The 27,742-nt window shown below is 50.4% G+C and overlaps 1 protein-coding gene across 3 annotated transcripts in view; it reads left to right on the top strand.

The window, feature by feature from the left end:
* Positions 1-27,742, top strand: part of Tbc1d16 (TBC1 domain family member 16) — an 84,285-nt gene that overhangs the window by 41,084 nt on the left and 15,459 nt on the right. Inside the window, exon 1 of one of the 3 annotated variants that reach the window (XM_029546046.1) lies at positions 14,420-14,456. The exons of the other annotated variants lie outside the window; for them this stretch is intronic. Coding sequence (XP_029401906.1) covers positions 14,437-14,456 — 20 coding nt within the window. The 5' untranslated portion in view covers positions 14,420-14,436. Of the gene's footprint in view, positions 1-14,419; positions 14,457-27,742 lie in introns of those variants that run through there. 3 annotated transcript variants of the gene reach the window in all.

The following is a 27,742-nucleotide window of genomic DNA, read 5'->3' as shown; positions in this document are numbered from 1 at the left end:
CCCAATAGCCTGTAACTCCACTTCTAGTGGCCTGATGCTCTCATCTGATATGGGTGCCAGGAACACGTGTGGCACACAGGCAAAACACATGCATATATATATATATATATATATATATATATATATATGCAAAAGAAAGACAAAGACTGGGAAGGAGGCTGCCTGCTAGCACATGCAAGACCCAGGTTCAATCCCCGACACCACCAAAAAGGGATCAAACCAAACCAAACAAAATAAAACAAAAAACAAAAAAACCCTGACTAGAGCTAGTGTGGGGGTGCATGCCTGTAATCCTGGCACGCAGGAGGCAGCCTCGGGCAGGGGGGATCACTAGTTAAAGGCCAGCCTGGGATCATAATGAGTTCCAGACCCCTGTTTCAAACAAATAAAAAAATAAATAAGGAAAGAAGTATGGAGAGAGAGGGGAAGAAGGAAGGTGTGGGGAAGGGGGAGGGGTGGGGAAGGGGTTGGGGGAAGTAGGAGCAGGAAGAAATAAAGAGGCGGAGAATGATATTTAGAAGGACTAAGAGCAGTGGTTCAACTGGCCTTGCACAGCCCTGTGGGTCACAAGAGGCCGCTGTGGAAGATCAGGCGATCAGGCAGAAGAGTGGGCGGATCCACGACCTGGAATATAGGTCCAGGGGTGGGGCTCAATGGCAGATCTTGTCTGACAAGCCTGACGAGGCCCTGGGTTCCATGGACTCACGCACGAGCACGCGCGTGCACACATGCGCACGGTCATTATCCAGCCTTCTAGGGGGAGAAAATTCAGGCTGTGGGGATGCTGTGCTTAAGGTGGTAAGTGTGTGTTCACAGAGGGGGGAGGATAAAGTCAGGCTCACCAGCTGATAGGAGCGATAGACCCACATCTCTCTCGTACCCATTTCCAGTCCCCTGAGAACTAACTGCCTTTCCCACCAAGGCCATCCGGACCAACAATTACTCTTGAACCTTAAGCGTTGGGAAACCACACTAAGCAATCCTGGCCTCCAGCCAAGGGCAGACGTAGCTAGCGCTTGGCAGTGTGTTCAAAGGGAAAGTTCATGGGGGTAGGTGTCCACTTGACCCACCGCCGCCACACTGCATACCTGATGGGGGTGGAGCCGTGGGTGTAGCATGTTCCCTCTGGGTCACTTAGCTCTGAGAGCAGGCCCTTCCCTGGGGCCCAGTGAGCTTTCAGAGCTCCAACAGGTCAGGGGTAGCTCTTTCTCAGTGCATCTATGAGCTTAGAAAAATAGCCTCTCCCATCACCTTCCGAGATTGGAAATACAGTCTAGGTTTTCTGGGCAGAAGGCCTGCACAGGAGGAGACAGCTCATAGGCCTGGGGCCCCCAGTTTCTTAAAGTCTGACCTCTGGATCTCAGACACCCCACAGAGCAGAATCCTGAATGGAATGACAGGGAGGGCCACATGAGTCCCCTTCTCCACCCTTTGCCTCAGTAATCTTTTCCATATTCTCCAACGAGGCATGAGGGCAGACCTTAGCCTTTAAAGCTCCACGGTTCATTTATGTATTGAAAAGAAGGTACTTGCATACTTGTGTCTTGGCTTCTCAGCCAGCAACCACGCCAGCGGACCGTGGGTACGTGAGCCTGGGCTGCTGGAGAGGCCATATGGTCTGAAGGACCTTGATGGTGTCCAGGTTGGATGCAGCCGTTGGTGCCCCGGTCCTGGCCCGATTGCCAATCATCTCTTCCTCAAAGTGATGCAGATGCATTTGACCCTTCTTGTGTTTCCAAAACCCAAGTGACAGCTTATGTATAGTGTGATCCTTGTGTTTGGTGGGTGCAAGCCCCAGATCACCCACACCTCCCTGTAAGGCCCTTGAGGCTTCCGGGAGCACTCACAGCCTTCACCTCAGACCAGTTGGGTGAGCAGAGCCTGAGACCTTGGCTGACTCAGCGTCACTGGCAAGAGCCGCCCTGTAGATGGCGCTCATCGAGACTTGCCAGTCGGCCGATGATGAGAGCAGCCCACCCACTGGGTTAGCAGTGTCCTCTGTGTCCTCCAATACGGCTGACCACAGATCAGAAATTCCCCCCCCGGGGGGGGAGAATGTGCTCGTACCGAACACATGTGGACATTTTTCTTGTCACTGGCCTCTAAGTGTGAAGTCTGTTTACACAGCATTTACACTGCAGGGGGTGGTATTGGTAATCTATGGGTGATTGAAAGCACAGAGGAGGGCGTGTGTGGGTTCTGGACTTCACTGTGACATTCTGTATGAGAGACTTGAGTATATGGGGAACCGATCCCCACAGAGGGGAGACTGTTTATGAAGCCTGTGTTCTTAGCACAGAGCACAGCAGTTGAAGGTAAAGGGGGTGTGGGGAGTGTAGGAAAAAGGCAAAGGCTGCTCTCCATTTATCAGTGTCCCCCTCCCTCCCCCAAGCAGGTCGGAATGTCAGAGTGCAGCCTGCTGCTCACTTGGAGTGAGCCTGTGTCCCTGATGGTGATGGCCTGATAGCAGCTGACTCAGAAACCACACCCAGCTTCTCCTCGGAGTCTCTGTGTGACTAGAGCAGTCTGGTAGGATGCCGCCCCTTGGGCAGCACCCCGGGGCCCACTTGTCTTAAGATGTTGAGTAATCCTGGATCTCTGGAGATTAAAGGGCGCTGCAGTTGACCCACTGGGGTCTTGCTGAGTTTGTGGACCTGGTCACCTCCTCCTGGTTGTCCTTTCGGGGAAACTCTTTTCTCTTTCAATGGTTTAATGGCTTCTCCTTGGCCACAGACTGAGGGTGTTGGATCTTGAAGGAGTGGGATCTCTTTCTCTCATACACAGAAGGAGAGAGAGCAAGAGACTTCCATCCACAGTTTTGAGACCCAGCAACCTGATGACATGGATCAGTTCCTGCTGCCAAGCCCCTTGGAGACACGCCCCAAAGAGTAGTCCCCAGGGTTAGGCCCCGATTTGCAGCTCTCTATAGCAGACAAAGGAAAATATTTTCAGTGGGACCAGATCGGCTATAAGTGTGGCTGGAGCCAAGGAACCCGGCCATCTTCTTGGGTGACTCACAGGGCCAAACTGTGCAATGTGTTGTTTTGGGGAGTGCATGAAAGACTTGGCAGACGCCTTCTTGCTGAGGGTCACAGGCTGGGGCTGGGGCTGGGCAGCCACCTCCCGAGGAATCACTGGGACAGGGTTCAAAACAAATAAAATTATTCCCAAGGACACATGGCTTCCTCCTCTCCTCTTTCTGTACACACACATGCACACACACACATACACACACAGTCACTCATGCACACATACTCATACACACACGTACTCATACACACACATATGCACACACAGTCACATGTACAAACACATACATACACGGTCACACACACATACACATACAGACACACACAGAGTCACACATGCACACATACTCATGCATACATGTACTCACGCACATACATATGCATACACAGTCACATGTGCAAACACGTACACACATGGTCACACACACATACACATACATAGTCACACATGCACACACATACACACATAGTCATACATGCGCACACATACATACACATGAACACATACACACATAGTTACACATGCACATACATACACATAGTCACACATGCACACACATACACACATAGTCATACATGCGCACACATACATACACATGAACACATACACACATAGTTACACATGCACATACATACACATAGTCACACATGCACACACATACACATATAGTCACACACATATACATACATATGAACACACATACACACACATAGTCACTCATGCACACACACACATGTACTCACACATGCGCACTCTCACACACACATGAACTCACACACGCACACACACACAGACACACACACACAGAGTTTCAGAGAAAACTTAACAGCATCTTGTGTAAAGAGCTGGGAAGGTGACCCTGTAAAGCGCTTGCCGCCTAAGTGTGAGGAGCTGAGTTTGGATCCCCAGCCCCACATAAAGCAGAGAGTCTGATGATTCTCTGTAATCGTAGCTCTGGGGACATGGAGACAGCTAGATCCCTGGGGCCTCTGGCCAGCCAGTCGAACTGAACCGTCAAGTTCCAGCTGCAGTGAGAGACCCTGTCCTAAAAACCCACCAGAATTGTGCCGAGAGGACCTGAACCCCTAGCACCCACACTGGGTGACTCGAAACTGCCTGTAACTCCAGCTCCTGGGGAGCTGAATCCCTCTGCTGGCCTCCAAGGGCACGTGCCGTCATGTGCATATACCCAGCACAGATACATTCATGCAATTAAAAAGAAAACAAAAAGCTTTTAAATTAAATAAAAAGAATGAGGTGAAGAGAAAGTGAGGCAGACGCCTAACATCGACCTCTGACTTCCATGTGCACACACAGGGATGCATACGCGCGTGTGCACACACACGTACACATATCACGCACACAGTGTTGTGTTTGATTGAGAAGAAAGTTCCTGCTTATTGTCCTCCAGCATTTTTCCTAACCCTTGCTTGGGGTTGCCAGGCAATGTAGTTCTTCCAGATCTGAGATTTTCCTCTCTCGTTCTGCACCAACCCTTGGGGCTGCGACTGTGCCTAGGAGCCTGAGCCCTGCGGGAACTCAACCTGGCCTTGGCGTGGCTTCTTTTCCCCTGTGTGCTGGCCCTAGGAAGCTCCCGGACTCCTGCTCTCAGAGCCAGGCTGTAGCCATAGAGCTGAAAGGATAGGCCCCACCCCGACAGCCTTCACCCTCAAGAAGAGTCAGGTCCTACTCTGGGAAAATACTTGCTCATTTCTATTTTGTATTAAAAAGAGTCATGCTTGGACTGGGGGTGTGGCTGAGTTGGTAGCATTCACAAAGCCCTGGGTTTCATCCCCCTCCCCCGCCCCCAAGCTACAGGAAATATAGTGTAGCATTGCACACCTGTATTGTGGCCTTCAGGAGTAGGGACAGGAAGATCAGGAAGTCAAGATAGTTCCTGGATACATAGTGACTTTGACGCTATCTGAGATCAGGTCTCAAACAACCAAACAGAAACGAAACAAGGTCATCCTTAAAGTCCTTCTCATTTCCTGCCTCCCATCTCTGTGTCACAGAATGATTCTTCCCATTAGCTGGGGTTGGGATCTTGATCTTTTGGCATTACCAAGTTTGGGAACCTCTTTATGAAAACACAGTGCATTCTGGGTCACCTCAGGAGCCACCTTGGGAAGAGAGACCAGTTGGTCGGTACAAGAGCAGAGACCTCAAAGTCTAGCCCCTCTCGCTGGTGTGTCATGCCACGCCCCTCCAATCCCCCACCGCAGCATCAGGGAACCCTGCTCTCCGTTGACATTTGTCTGTCAAAGGCAAGGCTGGCTGCAGCTTCAGCTAAATGGAGGTTTGCTTTCTCTATTGAAGGATCCTGGGGCCCAGAAGGTGAGGTTACATTGTTTCTCTGCAGAGGACAGGGTGGGGGTGCAACCCGCATGGTGGTGCAGACGATGAGGGCTGAGGACTTTGCTCCTGTGCGCTTGGCTCCTGTTGGGTTTCTGACTCAGCGATGATCACAGGCTGTCCGGCGTTGATGGAGCAATGTTGACTTGGCTATGAAGTCCGTTACGTCTGATTGTCCTAGAAATAAAATCTGGCAACCATGAACAAAACCCAGGTTCTTGGCTCTGAGCTAGGGGGATCTGGAGTAGACAGCACCTACCTTTGCCACATCCTGTCTCCCGAGCAGGGGGACTGCGCCCTAATTGGCGTGGCGGTGATGTATGCGAGGGCTAATCAAAGCCTTTTATCTTCTGATTATCTTTCCCTGTGACGATGGCAGACTCCAGCACAGTCGAAATAGAAGCAGATTCGGCTGAACGTTTCAGAGAAGAGTCGGGCAGTTCCAGGGAGCAAGGGAGGCTGTCCTGCTGCTGCCCGGCGAAGAGTTTCACTGGGGAAAATTATTTTTCATAACCTTTTTGCTTTCTTATTTAAATTAAGCTTTGACAAGCAAGTTTGGCAGGAGTGGAGGGCACCTAATTTGGTCCCCCTTGACCTCAACAGCCTTGATTGACAGTTTGTTGTCAGGCTAGAAGTTGCACCGGGAAGGTGGGAGCAGGCAGAACAAAGGCCCCGGGACAGCTTGGGGTCCCCCAGGACCCAGGCAGAGCTGGGGAGAGCATGCAATTAGAGAGGTCTTCACAGGAAAGTTAATTAGCTACTAAATAGCATTTAGCACAGTTTACAGTGGAAACGCATGTCTGAGGGGGAAATGGAGGGCAATGGAGATGGGTTCCGCAAAGGCAGGCAACAATGGTCTGCTAGCGTCTTAGCCAGAGCATGATCCCGGGGCATGGGGTGGGTGTTACCCACCTGGCACATGAGGCAGACTGATCTATGCCACCAGGAACTGTCCCCATCACTTCCTAGAACCAGAGTGGAGACATCGACTATGCCTTTCCTTCCTGGGAACTGTGTCTAGTAGGTGGGATAGCACCCCTCCCAAATGCACAGCCACCCAGAACCTCTGAGTGCGACCACTCTTTGATATAGGAGCTTTGTTGATATGGTCAAAGCAACAGGAAGATGAGGTCATCCTGGACGGAAGTAGACCAGAGTTTATCCTCACAGGATACAAACAAACACGTAGACCTAGGGAGACTTGAAAATGGGAGCACTGCCCTGTAAGCTAGGGAACACCTGAGAGTTGTCTGTAAGCACCAGGAAGCTGAGGTGGCAGGAAGGGCCTTCAGAGGCATCCTGATACTTGGGCTGTGGTCTTTTGTTAGCATGGCCCAAGGAAACACTATGTCACTGCCACAATGCTTTGCTTAGCATCTGAAGCTGAAACATTCTGACAGTCTAAGGATGCCAGGATGGGCAGCTGGTGGGGCCTATTGGGCTACTAAGCCTGATTTTATTTTCTGTTAAGAATGAAGTCACAGGGCAGGGAAGCTGCTCAGTGAGTAGAGAGCTTGCCTACCCTGTCTGAGACCCTGGTTCCATCCCGAGAGTATAAAAAGCAAACCAGGTACCGTAGTGCATAGAGGCAGTCCCAGTACACAGGAGGACCAGAAGTCAGTGCCAGGCCACACTACATGATGTGACATTGGTTGGTCTTTCTTACTGTTGTAGGTTGATGGCTTCTGTGTGCATGCACGCACGTGCACTGTATGTCATGTATGTATATTTATGCATTGCATGTGCTCCGTGTGTAAACGTGTGTGGTATGTGGATAGATGTGTATGTGGCATGTAGTGTACGAGTATACATGTACGTGCCCAGACATGTACACACAATTGTATGTGAGGTCAGAGGTCCATCTCTCTTTGCTGTCTACTGTCTTTGTATGCTCTGCACACTAAGAGACAAGGTCTCTCGCTGAACGTGAAGCTCGGCAGTCTGGCTAGGCGGGCTGCCAATATGTCTCCACGCCTAGCCTAGGCTGGGGCTACCGTGGGCTGCCAGGTCTGGCCTTTTACCTGGACTCCGAGGCTCCAGACTCCGCCCCTGCTCCTCGCCCAGCAGGCGTTTTGCTGACTCAGCATCTCCCTGTGTTTCCGTCTATTTTTCAAGGCAGGGTCTCCCACTGAACCTAGAGTTCACTGTCAGCCCCAGGGACCCTCCTGTGCCTTTGTGCTAGACGACGGCCTGTCATTTTACGTGGGTGGTGGGGATCGGAATGCAGGGTCTCCTGCTCGAGTGTCAAGTACTTTGCTGACTGAGCTACCTCCCCAGCCCCTGTGTGTGTGTGTGTGTGTGTGTGTGTGTGTGTGTGTGTGTGTGAGAGAGAGAGAGAGAGAGAGAGAGAGAGAGAGAGAGAGAGAGAGAGAATGTGTGCACCATGGTAATTCTTCCACAGGTATTTGTTGCACGAGGACATGAACAGTCCCTCTGAGGGGCTATGCCTGGGCCCATGGCATCTGCATCCCACAACACCCTAATCCCACGAACATGCCCATTGGTTTTTTTTTTTTTTTTTACAGTGACTGTACCCCCTCCACCCAAGCTCTTTGCCTTCTCCCTGGCTATCTTCATGTCTACGGAGCATCTCGCTGTGTGGTGTTCCACTTGACCACGCCCCTTCTGAGGGCATCCAGTTGCTTTCAGTTCTTGGCTTGTCTTTAATAGCCACGTCTGTGTTGAAGCTTGCCTACAGGTAAGATTCTTCCTCTGGTGGTTTCCAGAGACACAGGCCAGGGCAGGGCACTTCCAGCCTGAGATGGTTGCCAGGTAACTAAGCAGTTTGAGCTCTGGATGTGGAGAAGTGCAGATGATCACAACGATATGACAGCCACACACCCCCACGCGCACAGCCTGTGAGTGCATCTAAAGCTTTGATAGTTTCACACAGAGGCACACACAAGCTCCCGTGCACACCTAGGGTCAATCTGTCTGCCTGCCTGCCTATGTATGTATGTATGTATGTATGTATGTATGTATGTATCTATCTATCTATCTATCTATCTATCTATCTATCTATCTATCTATCTACACACAGCCATGACCACACACCTCAGGCATCTGTGGTATGGGGAAGTGTCTTGGGACACATTGTCTGCTCTAAAGGTTTTAAGACAGCATTCTGAGATGCTGATGGGACCCTGTCCTGGTTATGCTGGCTGAAGCAATCCCATGGCAATCCCACGAGATGCAGTCTTACATGTGCGTTCATTCAAGCATGCGTGTTAGGCTTTTGTGCCCTGCAGAGTCATGTGCCTCCAACTGCTGCTGCTGCTGCTGCTGGAGATGGATTGTGAGGGGGAGGCCCAGTTGGACCAAACCCGGTGGTGAAAAGACAGAAGTCAGTGAGCTCTGGGCCACATCCTCTCAGGTGTCTGTCTGGGTGACCAAGCATATTGACTCTTACAGCTGAGGAGGGATAGCCCCTGGAGGTGCGGCTGCCACATGTCTCCCAGGGCCAGGAACCCCCATTTTGTGGTAGATGTCTAACATTGACTATTGCTCAGTTTTGCTCAGACAGTGGGTAAAAATTACTTGTGCTTCCTCTTTGCTTTACCTGTTTTTGAAACAGTCTCATGCTATAGCTCAGATTACCCTCAAACTCACAGACCCACTGCCTCTATCTCTCCAATGCAGAAGTTACTGGGGGCACTCACAGACCTCCTGCCTCCATCCCTCCAATGTGGAAGTAACAGGGGGCACTCGGGTTCTTCTTTTCCATTTCTTTACAACCAACAGTTCTCCATGGGCCTGCTTACTTCTCAATTGCTGTCTTCTTTGGGGACATTTGTATCCAAGAAAGAATGCTAACCTTGCCCTGGCACCCAGAGCCTCCCCTGACATAGAACTGCTTCTCTGTGTACACTGCAGGGACATTCTGATTTAGAATGGCCCAGGAGCCAGCTTTCTGGGAACCACCCTGCCGTCACACAGTTGTCTTTCTCTAAGAATGTTCTGTTAGCCTTGGTCCCTGTCTTGGCTGCTCCCAAATGTTCTGAGCCAAGCCAGGCAGTGTCTCAGCGCCTAGAGACTGTTGTCAGACCTGAAACCAGCCCAGGGAATGTTGAGATAAGGGTGGGGGAAGACATGAGGAGGGAGAAAAGATTCCTGGGTGGGATCCATTCTTATGTGCTTCATGCGTATGTTGTCTATAAAAAATTCAACTTGCCCAGTCAAGTGTGTGAGTGGATTTGAAAAGGGCATGAACCAGGCACAGTGACACCCATATGATCTGAGCTTCGTGGGAGGTATAGCAGGAGGATTGCAGGTTTGAATTCTAGGTTACACGGGAAGTTTGAAGCTAGCCCAGAAAACACACTGAGACATCGTCTCAAAAAGAACTTTTAAATAAAAATAACCTTTAAAAGGCAGTGGAGGTGGGAGACTGGGAGGGTAGCCTAGGAATAGAGCACTTCCCTGGGGTGGTAATTTGTTTGAGAGTGGCTCATATAGGTTCGTATGTGTGAATGCCTAGACTCCAGATGGTGGAACTGTTTGGGAAGGATCCGGAGGTGTGGCCTTGTTGCAGGAGGAATGTCAGTTGGGGTGGGATTTGAGGTTTCAAGGCTGACACCATTCCTGGTGTGCTCTCTGCCTCCTGCTTGTGGGTCAGTGTGAACCTTTGTCTATCCATGTGGGTCAGTGTGAAACTGCAGCTGTCTGTGTGTATCAGTGTGAACCTGCAGCTTTACCTGTGGGTCAGTGTGAACCTGCAGCTCCCTGTGTGGATTGATGTGAACCTGCAGCCATACCTGTGGGTCAGTGTGAACCTGCAGCTGCCTGTGTGGATTGGTGTGAACCTGCAGCTGTCTGTATGGATTGGTGTGATCCTGCAGTTTTACCTGTGGGTCATTGTGAACCTGCAGTTGCCAGTGTGGGTCAGTGTGAACTTGCTTTCCTTTATAAGCTACTTTGATCGTCATGTTTTATCACAGCAATAGACACTCTAAGATACCTGGTAAGGTCCTGTCTCCATCTCCAATACTGCATAAGAAAGGGGTGGGGTGGAGGGAGGGGAGAAAGAAGGGACAGAAACCAATAGCTGATGATCCGACTGCTGGCACTTCAGGGATGGTTGTGGCAGACAACAGCTGCTCTGTCCCCTTGGCACAAGGGAGGTCTACTCAAGGTCAACTCTCAGGGTCCATTTGGGTCCCAGTTGGGAGTTCAAGAGTGTCACTGGAGAGTCAAGGTGTGTTGAGATGAGCCAGTGAGGCCTCGCTGTCTGTGCTGTGGAAGACCCTGGAGGTGGTTCTGGTGAACCCTGACTGGCTAAGGAGTCTCAAAGCCCTGCTGCCCAGAACTCTGGAGGTTCTGGTTTCTAGTTCCACTTCCTCTAAGAGTGAGTCCACACTAGTTCCTTCCCTCATTAGGACAGATGAGTTCAGTCTGGTGATCTTCAGGTCCTTGGGCACCTGCAGGTTCTAGGACCAGGTGATCTTCAGGTCCTTGGGCACCTGCAGGTTCTAGGACCACGGACTCTTTATCTGAACAAACCTTGATCACACAGCCCTCAGCCATGTATCTTCCACGCAGACTGTGCTTTTCCATCAGACCCTCTTCCTGTGCCACTGCCTGGGAAGGAGGGCTCTGCCCGCCCTGCGGGATGATGGTGAGGAAGTCTGACGGTGGAGCAGAGAGAGAGGGGGGAATTTGGGCTGAACACCTGAAAAGAAGTTCATGAAATTTAATCAGTGCCTAAGGGGAACACCTAAATTTAGTCAAATTATTATTAGTATTCATTCCATTTTTAAATTGCCTAGGGGAACGTCACAAAAAGTTGGGGAACTACCAGCCTGGGTGGTGATTAGTCGTTTCTGCAAAGCAGTGGAACCCCAAGAGGCTGTAGAGATCCCCAAGAGCCTCGGGGCCAAAGTCACCGACAGAGGGAACTCACCCTCTCAGCTCTGTGGCCCAGGTCTGGGGAGACACAGGAGCCCCGTGCAGGGCCAGTCATCAGAACAAAGTGACCTGTGAGCTATTCATAGCCCTGGCCATGCTGGCCTCTCCCCGGTGGCTGTGTGGTATGGCTGTTCTCTGGGATTTACTGCTGCTAGGTATACCAGCCTGGGTAGGCCCCTTGCTGGGTGTGAAGAGAGATCTAGGGTCCTCCCCTTCTCTGAGCGAGACTGTGATTTGGGACTAACCGATTATCCAGGGCCCACTATTCTCAATGTTTCAGCAGAGCACCTCAGCGAGCCCTGGGCCTCGGTGTAATTACCGAGTTTGAGGCCCTGCAAGAGTCAAGGGGCATCAATGCCGTGGCCCGTGTGGAGCCACCCTGTGTTCCTGGTGAGTGTCATGTGCCAGCCAGGCCTTGACAGATGAGTGGCTTCATTCTGAAAGGTGTCATGATAGAGACCCGGGGATGCCACCAACTCGTAGCACGCAGTCTCCAGCATCCTCCTGTGTTCTTGGCTTTCGATGGCTGGTCAGCACCGGGTGTCACCAGGGCAGCATCATCCTGCCCTTACTTCCATTCCTCCTTTTATTCTGTGTTACATAAAATGTCCTCGGTCTCGCTGTGAACACCTGGGCTGTGCACACGGAGCCCACCAGAGCCCACGGGAGCATGTTGGTTCAGAGACCGACGTTTGCCCATGTTAACTGCTGTAAAATTGGACATTTTTATTTTGTGTGTGGGGGGAGTATACATGCCACAGGCACACGGACATGCAGAGGTCAGAAACCGACATAGGCAGTCTCTTCCTGCCTTCCACCGTGTGGGCTCTGGTGATAGAGCTCAGGACACCGGCCTTGGCGGTGAGCACCTTTACTGGCCGACTCCCCAGCCTGGTTTTCACAGGTTTTGAGCTCAGGATGCTGCAGCCACGTTGTCTGTAAGTCAGCGTATTGCAAAGACGAGATGGGAACTCAGCCACCCAGCATAGGAGCGGGGTGGGGACAGTCTCCAGACCGAGTGGGCTATTAATTATTTTGCTTTATTTATTAGACGCACTGGCGTCTCTTAGCCTCGAAGCATATTTGCAAATGCCTTAAGGGAAAATGGAAAGCAAATGACTCCTGCCGAGCTGGTCGCCAGCCGGTAATGAATGATACCAGTTAATAGCAATGACAGCGTCTCCTGTGGGTGACGGGGCCTTCGGTGACACGTATGACATACAAACCAGAGGTACACTGGATACGTTGAGCAAAATGTTTCTTAATTTTCCTGGGAAACGGGTGAGGTCACTCAGTCGGATATGGAAAGATTTAAATAAAAATGGCACCCGAGAGACTGGCGGTTTTTTTTCTCCCTTCCATTGCAGATGAAGGCTCAGCCCTCCCCTCCGTCCACTCACCCACCCTACAGCGGGGCTGGCAAGGAGAAGGCAGGCTGGCCTGGTTATCTTTTCCTAAACGGTGTGGGTAATAAACCTGAGTGATGTGCCTGTCTCTCCCTGTCTGTGATTTACACCTTTCATAATTAGCCCTGCGTGTGCCCACGTGGTGTCACGGTAATCGCCGGAGCCGGGATGGTGTTCTGCTGGCGGCGGCAGCCTTGTTCCCAGAGCCATCCTGTAAAGAGCCATGATTTATTTGCACCCGGCCTCTTTCCCTGCAGACCACCCCCCCTACCCCGTGGCCCCTGCCTGGGATAGCCAGGGTGGCTCTCTAGGCCGGACCATGGAAGGGTCTAAGGGCCGAAATGGCAGAAACAGGCCAGCTTCTCACAGATTGCTCCCTGTCTCCACTTGTCAGAAATGACATCGCAAGCTGCACGAGTGGCACAGGGCTCCCTTGGGACTTCCTAGCAAGGAGGCCTGGGAAGCATGAAACCCACATGGCAGCAGGGGTTCATTGCTCTGACCTGCCGTCCTGGGAGCTGCATTAATTGTCCTCCTGGGCATGGCTGGCTGAGCGCGCAGGAGCCGCCAAAATGAGGGACTGGTCAGCAGAAAGCTGCAGGGCCTGGCCTCCTGGAGGGTGGATTGGTCCAGTGCTCCCTCCCTGCCCCTCCCCATCGTGTGTGTGTGTGTGTGTGTGTGTGTGTGTGTGTGTGTTTAATTATGGCTGACAGTCTTTTGAAATGGTTAGTTTAGCTTTGTGTGCATTTTAGAGACGCTTAGAGCCTAACAGGGCCATAGAGCTGTCAACCTTGCCACCCCCTCCCTGTGTCACTAAAAGATCAACCCTTGTCTCTGTGCCCCCTTGTGCCAGGCTTTGATGTTGAAGATGCCATCCTAGGCTGGGGGAGCAGGACCCCTCAGTAGATGTCAGAGATGTCAGGAAGGTGACAAAGTTAAGAGCGCGAAGTCTCCTTTCCAGGGGGACCCCCAGGGTAGAGGGCTCAACGCCAACTCTATGCATTCTAGCCAGTTCCATCTATCCCAGCCTCTCTGGCTGAGGCCTGTTCATGGGACACACTAGGGACTGTCCCCCAGGGCCCAGGGCTTGGTGCCTTCACCTGGTAAAAGGGGGGGTCACAGAGGTCAAAGTGCAGACAGACCGGCAGAGAAGTTTGTAGTATGGGGTTCGTTGTGACCAGGCTCTGCATGTCGGGAAGAAGTGAGTGCTAGGGTGTGGCAGGATATTCCAGCAGGTGGAACATAAAGAGTGAATTTATCGTCAGCAAAAACACCCGAGCTGCTGGGCATGGTGGAACATGCCCTTAATCCCAGTAGTCAGGAGGCAGAGGTGGGAGCACCACAGGTTCAAGGCCAGCCTGAGCTGTAACTGGACCCCGCCTTAAAACGTGGATATGGGCTAGTGAGATGGCTCAAAGGTTAAGTGCGCTTGAGAGGACCCAGTTCCATCCCAGGCACCCAAGTGACAGCTCACAACTGTCCTTAGCTTCAGTTCCAGGGGATCTGACTTCCTGTTCTGGCTTCCAAGGGCACCAGGAGCACATGTGGTGTATGTATATAATGTGGAGGCTACACACACACACACACACACACACACACACACACACTCCACTTAAAATAATTACTTTTGAAAACCACTCTTGGATTGAATGTTGGTTTTGGGTTTTATTTTCCCTTCTGCTGGGGACCCTCTGGCTTTTGTCTCTTTCTCAGCAGCCAGGCCATCAGCTGTTGGGTTGGAATGCCAAAGGAAGGAATTAGGTAAAACTTCAGCCACTTCTCTGCCTCACTGGCTTAGCCTTGGAGGGGCAATCTGTGGTCCTGCGGGTCACCAGGGTGCTGTTGCATCTAGCCTCAGTCTCCGTTAGGCGTCCCTAAGCTGGTGTTTCCATGGGATGGAAGCTTATGGCCATCAGGAAAGTCAAGGGTGCATGAGGCTGCTTGCCCTCATTGGGGCTTCTATCTCTATGATAAACACGATAGCCAGGAGCAGCCGGGAGCAGAAAGGGTTCTCCTGGCACCCACTTCCACAGCACTGTCTGTCCCAGAGGCAGCCAGAACAGAAGCCCAAGGAGGAACCCGGAGGTGGGAGCAGGAGCCATGGAGGAACACTAACCGGCTCCCCATGGCGTGCTCTGTCCTGACTGGCTCCCCGTGGCAGGCTTGATCTTGACTGGCTCCCTGTGGCTCGGTCCTGACTGGCTCCCCGTGGCAGGCTCAGTCTTGACTGGCTCCCCATGGCAAGCTCGGTCCTGACTGGCTCCCCCTGGCTCCCGTAGCATGCTCAGGCCTCAGTGAGCTGGGCCCTTCCACATCAGTCATTAATCAAGAAAATGCCTCACACAGACCAATCTGGTGGCCAATCACACAGGCCTCTTCCCAAATAACTAGATTGGATCTGGCCAACACAAAACTAGCCAGGACACCGTTGCCTATCTCCGAGGAACTAAGCTGTCCACATTCCTTGTTGCTGTGAACCCACGTCCCCTGCCTCCTTTTGTCTTCCTGTCTCTTCTACGTTTTGTTGGCTCCCTGCATGAAGACACCACCAAAGGACGCAGAAGCTCCTCCACATCACAAGGCAGCGTAATGTGGGAGCCAGAGCTTCGGTTTCCCCACCTGAGAGTGGGCGCCCTGATGCAGGGGTGGGACAAGCCTGGGAAAGCTCTGTTCTGTGAACGCTGTTTCCTGTATAGAGAGTAAGGTCAGCGCTGAAGGCTGCCGGGGTGGATCAGCCGTGTGCTGGCACTGCACACTGGCCCTCCATGCTTTTGGCTGGCTAGCACCTTGGGAAAGGTTGTAAGAAGGCCATTTTGGGAGCCAGCTAATCACTGCCCCAGCCACTCTGAACCCCAGAAGTTCCTTTGGGTCTCCTCTCAGTCCCTGATGGTTCCATGCTGAATTTGTGGTCCTCAGAGAGAAGACTAGGTGTGGCTGGAACTGTGTCAGTGCCCAGTGTTGTCTTAAGGGCGCTTGGTTTAGCGACACTGGGGACCTCGTGCCGAGAACAGTTAGTTATATATCAGGCAAAAAAGGAAGCTTTTGTCTTCCATACTTCCTGATGGGCTCACCCCCTCTCGCCCCTCCCCTCCCAATGGACCTATTCCCTCCCCACCCCCCTTCTCCCCATCAACGTCCTTCACTGATCCTTTGAAATCAGGGGCTGGAACTTCAGAGAACATTCCAGTTGCTTCCGTTCTCGCTCTTTTAAGCAACCCTTTTGTCTCATCCATCAGAGGCTCCTCACAGGGCTTAAAGAACACCTGGTTGGGTCAGGTGCCCCTTTCGTAGGCCATTTGGAAGAAGGGTCTTCCAGAGAGGACATGGCTCGCCAGAAATTCCTGTAGCTCAGAGCTCAGTCGCCAGGAGCTCAGCCATGCAGCCCAGGTATTCTCCACCAAGAGCTCAGGTTCCTGGTGGGGGCAGCCAGTAGCTTTTCTCTCTCCTGCTGCTGGTGGGGAATGCACAGGGCTCCAGAGGCAGAGCAAACCAGCTTCTCCCATGAGCTTCCCATTGCCCAAAACGTGCCTAGGGAGGTGTCCCCAGTATGTGCAGGTTTCCCCATCCAGGCCGAACGGGGAATTAGATAGGAAGACAGCTTGAAAGGCCCACGAGTAGAAGGTGGCCAGCCTTTCTCCCACTGCCTGGAGTGCTTCTGAAGATATGCCATAAACCTATAGATGTGCCATCGGCCTATGTCCCCATCCAGCCTGCACAAGTTAGCAGTCTGTACCACCTGTGCAGCAGACCCACACCACTCATGCCTACAGCTCCTGCGTGTGCGTGTCGTGCCTGACACAGCCAGGCTAAGGCGGAAGGAAGATGGGGGTGGTGCTGTGGGGCAGAGAAGAGAGGACCTCTAAAGCACCCCCCCCCCTTTTAACCACAGTGAAATGCTGCTATGAGCCAGTTCCACCTCTATCCCTAGAGCATTCTCACCTTCCCAAGCTGAAACTCGGGCCACATTGAGCAATTGTCCATCTTCCCTGGCCTAGGCTCTGGCAGCCCGGGACTCTGCTTTCTGTCTGCAGGAGCTTCCTGTCAGTGGGGTTGTGATGTGTATGTCCTGTGTGTAGTGTCGCGTGTAGTTATCATCATGCCGGGGCTGGTCCTGTCAGCCGTGTGTGTGGTGCGGCCATGACACCCAAGCCTAAGGACTTTCTCCCTGTTAAGGCTGAGCAATATTGGTGTAGGTACAGTGCAGTAATTACTTCTCCCATCTCTGTGAATAAACATCTGACAGAATCACTTAAGAGAAGAAGGGTGTGTTTGCAGGGACAGTCCATCACAGCCGGGGAGGCATGACAGTGTGGAGCGTGAGGCTGCCACTCACGCTCAGGCAGGAAACAGACAGAGAAGAATGTGGGGTGTGGGGTAGGGGTGGGGCAGATTAAGTCTCGGGTGTGCACTGTTGGTGTAAGCATGTCAAGGACCCTGGTGTCTCAGAACAGCAACAGTTTCTCCCTGGTCCAAGTCGGGATGTTGACTGTGTGTGGAAAATACTAACCAGCGCTTTCTCCTTCCGGATGACTAGCCTGAGGCTGCTCCCCTAACCTGTCTGCTGGTTTCTGCTGTATGTAAACTTGCTGGGTTTCCCAGCTGCCAATGATACTGCATCTCTGTTGGAGTGCACCGCCCCCCATCCCAGCTTTCCTGTGACAGTCTGTGACTGTCCTCATTTAACTTCCCATCACCCTGACGCCACCACGCTGGTGCCCTGATCACCTTCTTCTTTTTATTGCTCTCAGGTGTGGGATGGTGGACCTCCTTGGCGATTGTCCTTAGCTCGCTGCTGACTGTCTGGGAGTGCAGAGGGGCCTTCTACGAGAGACATAGGCTGCAGCTCTGTAGGCGAAAGCCTTCTCCATGCTCCCCACCCCCACCCCATAGAGATTGCTGATGAGAGAGACAGTCCTTGGTTCCAATCTGTTTATTGACTGGTCATCGTGGAAAATGGGCATGCACCACCATCTTAGGGTGGACCAGTGAGTAAATATCTTTTGTAGGGAGAAATGTCTGGGAAGAGAAGCTTATTGGCCAAACCCTCAGGGTTTCTAGCTACCTTATTGGCACGGAGAACTCTGTTCTGGCCTGTGACCATAGGTCACGTTTCCTTCTGTGGGAAGTGTAGTACGTGTTCCAGGCCAGGAATTTGGCAGGCAGTAGGGAGCCACCTGCCATCTGAGTTGGGTGTCTGGGTACTGGGGACTCTGAATCTGCTCAACCTACCAAGTTTCCTGGCATGGCTCACTGTCGCACACTCAGATGCCAGCCCTGGGATGGGGCTGCCCATGTCAAGGGTGAATCTTCCTTCCTTGTTTAAACCCCTATGAAAATTACCCATGTGTGGGCACACCCAGAAGTGTGATCCTAAAGTTGATGGAGTTGACAGGAACGAACCTGCTCGCTGTGTGGTTGTTCATAGTGTGTGCCTGTGCTTGTGGACGTCAGGGGAGGACGGGCAGAAGCGGGGTCTGTCTTTTTATTCTGTGGGGCACAGGCATCAAACTTACTAGGCTTGGAGACCAGTGCCTTTACCTACTCTCCAGCCCCACTCACTATTCTGCCCACTTGCTTTCCCCCAGTGGACACTTGTCTGTGCCCAGTTTCTGTCAAGTGACAGCCATGTGCACGGGCACACGCGCTAGCCCCAGCTCCCACCCCCATCCCCTCAGGTGACACTTTTCAGAGCTTTCTATCCATAAAGTGCTGCTCCGCAAGCACAGGGAACAGAGTTTGGATCAGGTATAGTCACGCTCATCTGAACTCCAGCCCTGAGGGGGCAGAGACAGTCGGATCTCTAGAGTTCCCTGGCCAGCCAGTCTAGCCAACTGAAAGCTGTAGGTTCAGTGAGAAACTATCTCAAAAAATAATATACAGAGTTACAGTGGAAGACAGACATGCCTGCCTATACCTATACAACACACACACACACACACACTACATAGACACAACATACACACTACACATACATACACACTACACATGCATACACGCTACACAAACTAGACATACTTCACACTACATAAACTACAGACATACACCACACACACCACATAATATACTCCATACACACAGTATACATGCTTCACACATCACATACAAGCATATACTACACACAAACACTACACACTACATATACACAAACACTGCACACACCAAACACATGCATACTACATATACACAGACACTACATACACATATACACATTCACACACCACACACCCACACGTGTGTGCACACACACACACACAGAGCCTCACAGGGCCCTTCTCTGCTGCACTCATTGACCCTCATGTGCCTTCCACACTCCTCAAAGCAGCCAGGGTTGCCCCTATTCCTCCACCTCCAGGATAAAACCTGTCACATCCCCATCTATTGAATGTTCCACCTGACTACCCAACACCCGCCTATTCTCTGACCAGCTTCAGGTAGTCTTGTTTCCGGGGTGTGGCCTGTCTTCACTCTTTCCTTGGTGCTGCTGACCCATGCTGAGAGACAAGTGACCCACCTACCTGCTGGGTCCATCTGATGAAGTACCTTCCCTGTCACCTTTCAGTATCACAGGGGATGGAGGCCAGGATCCCAGGCAGGGATCCCCAAATCTGCAAATGCTTGAGGCTTTATATGCAGTATACATTGTTTGCCCAGAATCCAAGTTGGACTCAGACTCTCATAGAGTGTAGATGCTGACAACACCTGCTGTGTGTGCTGTTTAAGGGGTCATGACCAGAAAAAGAACGTTTAGTGTACATGTGTACAAAAAATATTTTCTTTGTATGTTTAGGGAGAGGCTGGGGGAATGAGGCCTGGTGTGTGCTGGGCACATTTTCTGCCACTGAGCTACATCCTAACTCTTTCCCAAATACTTTGAACTCCTGCTTAGTTGATTCTGAGGGTACAGCTCTGATAAAGACAGAGGCCAGGTAAAGGCAGTGTCTACAGACTGTGTGGAAAGACCCTTTGTCTAATCATAGAAATGCAGTTTAAGGGAATAGGTCACCGGAAAACTGACAAGGGGCCCCTTGGGGTTGCATGAGCCAGGCCGTGCGTCTGCTTGCCCATGTTTTTTGTGACTTTTCATCTTTGTTTATGTGTGTTTGTGTGTGTGAGTGGGCATCTCTTTGCCTCCTGCCTGGTTTGAGCCAGGGTCTCTGGTGGTTCATCATAGCTGACCCACAGACTTCCAGGGAGTCTCTTGGGTCTACCTCTAGTCCCGCCCAAGAAGCCCTGGCCCTGGGATTACAGACGAACGTTACCTATAGAAAGATTTCATGGTGGGGCTGGGGAGATGGCTCAACGGTTAAGAGCATTGACTGTGCTTCCAGAGGTCCTGAGTTCAATTCTCAGCAACCACATGGTGGCTCACAACCATCTGTAATGGGATCTGATGCCCTTTTCTGGTGTGTCTGAAGACAGTTGCAGTATACTCATATAAATAGAAAATAATCTTTTTTTTTTTTTAAGATTTATTTATTTATTATATGTAAGTACACTGTAGCTGTCTTCAGACACTCCAGAAGAGGGTGTCAGATCTTGTTATGGATGGTTGTGAGCCACCATGTGGTTGCTGGGATTTGAACTCTGTACCTTTGGGAGAGCAGTCGGGTGCTCTTACACGCTGAGCCATCTCACCAGCCCCTCTTTTTTCTTTAAAGGAAGATTTCATGGCAACCTTTCATCCACTGGTCCTTCTTCATGGCCCTATTTTGTGAATTTTCAACCACACAAAAAAATGAATTTATTTATTACTTGCAAATATCACTCAAGTAACAAATATAGAAGGGCAATTTAATATAAAAATTACTCGCCTTTTGAAGTCATTTCTAAATGACAGCAGGAGGGGAGTTGAACTGAGTGACTCATCAACAACCCAAGTTTCTGTTCCCATGGAAGCCATGTCTCACAGTAGGCCATATCCCACAGTAGGGCAGATTAAAGGGACTGGTGCTTTTCCTCATGTCTTGATGATCTCACGTGTTAATCCCTATGGGATTGTCAGCTCTCCTACCCCCAGGACCCCTTCTCACAAATGGCTGGTCCCAGGCCCCTCTGTCTCCTGCCACTGAACAACCCACCAGGGTGCTGGTTCAATGTGGCAACCTCACCCCCTATCAGTAGGAAGCTGGCACATAGGCACCATGCCCATTGTCCTAAGTCAAGGGAGACTGCTGCAAGGTTTTGTAGAATAAAAAAAAAAATGTTTTTGAGGTTATCTTAGTTCAGGTAACTAAGGAGAGGTCCTGGGACCTCTGTTGGAGATAATCCCTATTGTATGATAATACTCCCATGGCACACGGTGCATCCATGTAGTGTGAGAATACCCCTGTGGTACATAGCACACCCATGTAGAGTCCTGGCACACAGTGCATGCATGTAGTGTGAGAATATCCCAGTGGCACACAGCACATCCGTGTAGAGTCCATGGCACACAGCGCATGCATGTAGTATGAGAATATCCCTGTGGCAAACAGCACACCCATGTAGAGTCCGTGGCACACAGTGCATGCATGTAGTGTGAGAATACTCCTGTGACGCATGGTACATCCACAAAGCTGTGTAGTTCTCACCACCGTCTAACTCCAGAACTTCCCACCATCCCCAAGAGAAAGGGAAGCTCCATGCCGGTCGCCATATTCCATGCCTCCTCAGGCACAGGACCCACAGGTCTGTTTTCTCTCTCTCTCTCGACTTGCTAGCCCACATGTTTCATATAAATGGAGCCATCCTGTGTCTCCCATGTCTGCCTTGTTTGTTTGTTTGTTTGTTTGTTTATAACGAGGCTGCTAGGGCGCTCTTACCGGTGAGCCATTATGGGTAGGTGCTATGAGATGCATTCTCATTCCTTCCTCTCCTGTGTGGGAGGCTGACTATCCCAATGGTGTTTGTTGAAGCTGCTTCTTCCCTCTGCTGGATTATTGGGTGTTCTTTTCGGGACCCATCGACCTTCAACCCCAGGGCTCATGTCTGACACTTGGCCCTGCTTCATTCGTTCATCCGTGTTTCCCTGTACACCAGGACAATGCCATCCCGATGTCTGCCTTAGTAAGTTCTCAGGTTCAGAAAGGTCCTGGTACCCTGTGTTCTTAGGCCCCGACTCTTCCAAATCCTCTCGTGTTCCCATGTATCTTTTGGCGTCAACCCCTGGGTGTCTGTGCAAAGGCAGCTGAGACTTGCTACAGGATTATTGCTTTGTTTCTGGATGGGTTCTGGGTACCCCTGTCACCCAGAATGCAGCCGTCCCCATGACTGGCCCCGGTGACACATTGGCCTCCCCTTCCTGGTCCCCAGAACTGTGAAGATTAACTCTTGTGGTTTTGAGCGGGGTCTGCTGACCATTTCTAACCATGACCCTAGGAAACACTGTGGAACCTGCGGGTGCCAGGCCAAGGGGCAGGGTTACTGGTAGCCAAGGTGACAGGAGGCCATTTCTCAGCTGAGTGTGCAAGATGGTGGGGGAGTGGTGCGCTCTGGGGTCTTCTTTCAGAACAGACGTGTGGTTTGGGCAGGATCGGCTCCTCTCCTGAGCTATGTGGTCATGCATCCTGTATTGCCATTGACCTGTGACGTTCTTGCTATCATTAGTCCATGAGCAGGGCTAGCAAAGCCACACTCCCTCAGCCTCGGGGACTGGAGAATGGCAGCCATGGGGACAGCTAGTGTCTCTATGCTCCTCCCCCTTATTTCTTCTTCATCTGAGACAAGGTCTCCCGTAGCCCAGGCTGACCTTGAACTTGCTATGTAGCCAAGGATGACCTTGAACTCCTGATCCTCCGGCCTCCAGCTTCCCCGGTGCTGTGATCGCCGGCTCCCTTTCTTTCTTTTCTGAATTATCATTTTACTTTCTAATATAAATGGAAATTCAGGCTTCATGTAAGAACAAACAACAAAGATAAGAATGTAGCAGATTGGCTTGGTGGTCTTGATAATCAAACCGATATACTATACCTATCAGGAAATCTGAAAAAATAAGGAACAGGATGAGAGCAAACTTGAATTGTGCCATCTAGAAACGTCCGTTATTATAACACCCGTAGCATAAGTATATGGATAAATCTGTAAGGTTATATTTTATATGATGTCATATTGACAGCACTGAATATCATGTTCGTCATCTAATGTATACTATGAACATTTTTTCTAGTTATTAAATACTTTCATGAAGCATTTTATAGCAACCGAATGGTATGGTGAAAATAATACCCCATCTGGTAGTGACACTGAGCTGATATTGGTGGGTGTCTAAAGCCTCTACTGGGGGCAGGGTGAGCCCTTACCCCTCTGGCACAGGACCCAAGTTTGGTTCCCAGCATCCATGTCAGGCAGCTCACAACTGCCTGTGACTCCAGCTCCAGGGTAACTGATGCTCTCTTTGACCTCAGCAGGCACTGGATTCATGGGAACACACACACACACACACACACACCTAATTAAAAATAAATTAAATTCGGGCTGAGGAGATGGCTTGATGGTTAAGGCCCAGGTTTGATTCCCCATACCTACAGGGCAACTCACGAACATCTTTAACTCCAGTACCTTCTTCAGGCCTCTGAGGGCAGCACCCATACATGTGATGCACAGACATGCATGCAGGCAGTACACTCCTATACAAAAATGTAATAAATAAAATGTAACGATAAGTAAAATTATAAGAAATAAAAGGAAAAACTACCCAAAAAGCTCCACTAGATAGTAACTGCTGTTCAGTAGCGCTTGTGTGTCCGACGCACGCAGTTTGGCCAGTGTTGGCGTGTATGGTGCATCGCTGAACAGCCTTACCACATCTCAGACAGGAAGTGTTGTCTCCGGGTCTGGTACCCCTCCCTGTCCTGCCCTGTGTGACTCACCTGCACCCTAGCAACAGTGACATGGAGTGAGCCAGAGACAGAAGCCACAAAAGGAAAGAAGGCAGATCAGAATTCGAAGGTGTATGTGTGTGTGTGTGTGTGTGTGTGTGTTTTAAGTTTGTACATCAAACACAATGCAAAAACGAAACCCACAGAATGCACAAAGGAAAATAAACTTAGAAATCACACATCTAGTTAAGAGATTAATATCCAGGATATACAGACTTTCTAAAGCCCCCAGATGAGACGTTGATACTCAAACAGGTAGCAAGCAGGAGGGCAGATGTCACTGAGGAAAGTCACGCAAAACTGCAGGGAGAGGGCCCCCAGCTCTGCACGGCTGATGTAAACCAGAGGAGACCACCACAAGGGTTGGCAGGTGCTGAGAAAGCAGAGCCTTGTGTAGTGTGGGTGGGGTGAGGACAGCTCCCACATCTGTGGGAAATGGGGGTGGGGGACACTTCTTCAGAAAACCTAAAAACAATGATTTAGAAATTCCTCTTCAAGGTTTATACCCAAAAGGTCAGATAGCAGAGATTTGGGGGTGGTGGTGCTCGTGTTAAAGAAGCATCAGGGACACAGTGGACAGACAAATGGACAAATACAGTGATGGACGTCGCTCTTCCTTGGAGAGTCGCGAGGACCACATGCTCAGTGAAACACTCCAGTCACAGAAGGGCGAGCGTTGCGTCCGCCACCCAGACGAGGATCTTGGGGCAGTCAGGTTCACGTACACAGCATAGGGCGATGCTGCAGGGAAGCGGCAGAGAATCCCGTAGATACCACAGCGCCTCTGTTTTATGCAGCCAGGTGTTCTAGGGGAGGCAGAGACTGTTTGCGAGAGTGGTTGCGCAGCTCTGTGATTCACCCTGCACCACTGAACACGACTTTAAAGATGATTAAGCCAGGGGCCTGGAGGGTGGCTTTTGTGATTAAGAGCACTGGCTGTTCTTGCAGAAGACCTGGGTTCAATTCCTGGCACCCACAGCTGGCTGTAACTCTTGTCCCAGGGGATCCTGTGCCTTTTCCTGACCTCTTTGGGAGGCAAGCATATGGTGTGTGGGTGAAAGACATGTACACATAAAATTATATTTAAAAATCTAAAAAATACTTAATTTGGGGAATTTGATATTTTGACAACAACAGCAAAATTGGAAGTCAGGCCCGTTTGTACAGACCTGTGGTCCTAGCTACTCAGGAGGCTGAGACAGGGGAATTGAAACTTCAAAATAGCCTATAAAACTCAGTAAGACTCTGCCCCAAGTAAAAAGTAAAAAGAGGGCTGGGGTATAGCTGTCTGTCAGAGCTTGTCTAGGAATGTCAATCCAATCCCCAGAAAAACATTCTCAAGAGTGCATGTTCACACACACACACACACACACACACACACACACACACTGGACACACATACTACACATAAACCACACATATACACACTGCACACACCATACTCTGCACATACCACACACACTCACATACCGCATATGTACACACAGCACATACACACACACACACACACACACACACACTTCAGTTTCTGTCATTTTGGGGTTAGTCATTTGGGTACATTTGTGTGCAGATGGCTCCCACAGTGAGTGCGCTCTGTTTTGATCTGGCTGTCTTTGCTCGGTGTAATTGCCTGTGCTGTGTTGCCTGTGTGACTGTGGCCCAGCCTTTGTCACTGAATGCCTTTCGTGGTCTATGTCCCACAATGCTAATCTTTTCAGCTGGGTTGTTCTGGGTCTTGGTTCTCACGCTGAGAGCACTGTACACGTGGGCCTAAGTAACTGTGTCTTCCCACGCGGCACCGAGGAGTGCAGTGTCTGATGGTGCAAGCAGAGGCTTGCTGCTTGCCCCAGACTGCCCTTGAATCACAATCCTCCTGCCTCAGCCTCCCCAGATCGGGATTACAAGCCTGTGCCGCCTCACCCAGCTGAGTCTGTATGTAAGAGTTTCTTATAAATATTCAAGTCACAAGTTCAGTCGGACATATGTTTTGTGGGAATTTTCTTTCGGGCTGTGACTTCCTTTCTTTCTTTGTCTTTTTTTCCTTTGATGATGACGCTTTGAAGAACAGTTTTCTTCTTTTGCTACCTTTGTGGTTTGTAGGGTGTATGCCAAGCCCGGCCTGCCCTGTGGCAAGGTCTCAGATGCCAGAATAGCTTCGCGGGTACTGATACTGATACAGGGGTTTTGGTTTTATATTGTATTTTTAAAATTACGTTTATTAATTTGTATGTTTGTGTGTTTTGCTTGGGGCTGTACACGTAAACATCAGTGCATGTGTGGAGGTCAGAGGACAATCTGCAGGAATCTGTTCTCTCTTCACCATGTGGGTTCTATGGATCCAACTCAATTTGTCAGGCTCAGTGGCTAGAGACTTTACCTGCTAGGCCATCTCATTAACTCAAAGGCGGTGGTGTCGGGGAGTTCCCCAGGGTTACCCTTTTCACATTATGGTCTATAATCTATCTTGAGTCAACTTTGGGGTGCAGCACGAAGGAGTTGACTTTAATTTGTCTCGTGGGGACGTCCAGCGGATACACACCCATTGAGGACACATGTGGTGTGTCTTTGCGGGCTGACTGTTGGATGGCTCTCAGTAGCCCCATGTTTTCAGCCTGCAGGTCTTAACTGTGATCTCCATTTGCTGGTGCATGTACATGTTTGATGGCATGTGGGCATGCGTGTGTGCATGCGTGTGGAGGTTGACATCTGGGGTCTTCCTTTATCAGGTTCCTCCTGGCCTCTCACAAACCCAGAGCTCCTGCTTCTGCTTGGCTACGCAGCCAGCTTGCTCCGGGAATCCCTTCTCCACCCCTCAAGCACTGGGGTGATGTTGGGTTTTATTTGGGTTCTAGGGGTCCAAACTCTGTTTGCTGCACACACCATACATAAGCAAGGCCTTATCCACTGAGCCGCCATCCCCCTCGGCCATGGCTTCATTTCTGGCGTACGTTAAATGTGCTCTTCCGTTTTCCAGTTGTGTCCGGATGGTTCAGGGATGCAGGCCTTTCTTCTCTATTAACCTCGCTCAGTTCACTCACTGGCTCTAAGAGTTGTTTTATAATTCCCCAGAGAGGCTTCATATAAACAGTCACATCCTTTGCGCGCGCTCTCCTCGGTCTTTGTGGTCCCCCTTCCTCTTCCTGTCTTGGGCGGAGGTGAGGGTGAGCACTGGAGGGTACAGGATAACAGCGGAAGCCAGTGCCGTTACCTAGCTCCTCGTTTGTTTTAATATAGTTTTGGTTGTTTACTTTTTAGATGTATTTATTTTATGTGTATGGGTGTTTTGCCAACACGCTTGTCTGTGTACCTCGGAGGTCAGAGGATGTCGGATCCCGTGGAGCTGGAGTTATAGATGTTTGTGAGCCATGATATAGGTGCTGGGACCCAAACTCTGCAAGAGCAACCAGTGATAACCACTCAGCCGCCTCTCTAGTCCCAAGCTCCTGTTTTTGAGGGGAACAATTCCATCGTTCTCCGCTAAGTCCAGGAGTAGAGTGTAGAGTGTGCAGTGTCCTTCCTCTTCTGAGAGCCGTCTCCTCTGTTCCTGGTCTCTGGATTCTGTCGATTTTGCCAATAGGATGTCCTGTATCTATTCACGCACTCGATTCCGCGACTATTGTCCTTGAATTAATTGCTAGAAAGGAGGTAGATGGTTAAAACACACAGATATGTTAAGCCTTTTCATTTTATTTTCAGGTTGACATTACAGAAATCAGGTAATAATAATAATAATAGTTATTATTATTATGCCTGTCGAGTTTGTTCTTGAGATAGAGCCCCAGGTGCTCTGTCCTGGCCTCAAGGATGACTTTAGCCGTTCCCTCTCAAGTTCTGGAATTAAAAGCATATGCCACCCCTCTTAGTTTAGATTTTAAATATTTTATTTTTTATTCTTAGCTATGCATTTCTCTCTCTATGAGTACAGGTGTCCTCAGAGGCCAGAAGAGGATGCCAGATGATGCCCTGAAGCTGGAGTTACAGGGAGTGGCAGGGAGTTGTGAGTAGCCTGATGTGGGTGTTGGGAACTGAACTTGGATCTGCTTCAAGAACAGGATTCACACTTAACTGTGAGCCCCAGCTAAGATTTTATAATCTTTGAATTACCACTAGTGTATACCTACCTTCAGAACAGTCTCTTTCATATTTGAATTCATTTTATTATTCTAGATATGAGTAAATATAGTAAAAACT

This window comes from Mus pahari, chromosome 14 (genome assembly GCF_900095145.1).
Source record: "Mus pahari chromosome 14, PAHARI_EIJ_v1.1, whole genome shotgun sequence".
In the NCBI taxonomy this organism is placed as follows: Eukaryota; Metazoa; Chordata; class Mammalia; order Rodentia; family Muridae; genus Mus; species Mus pahari.
The sequence above is the reverse complement of the archived record's forward strand: the minus strand, read 5'-3'. Positions and strand labels throughout refer to the sequence as shown.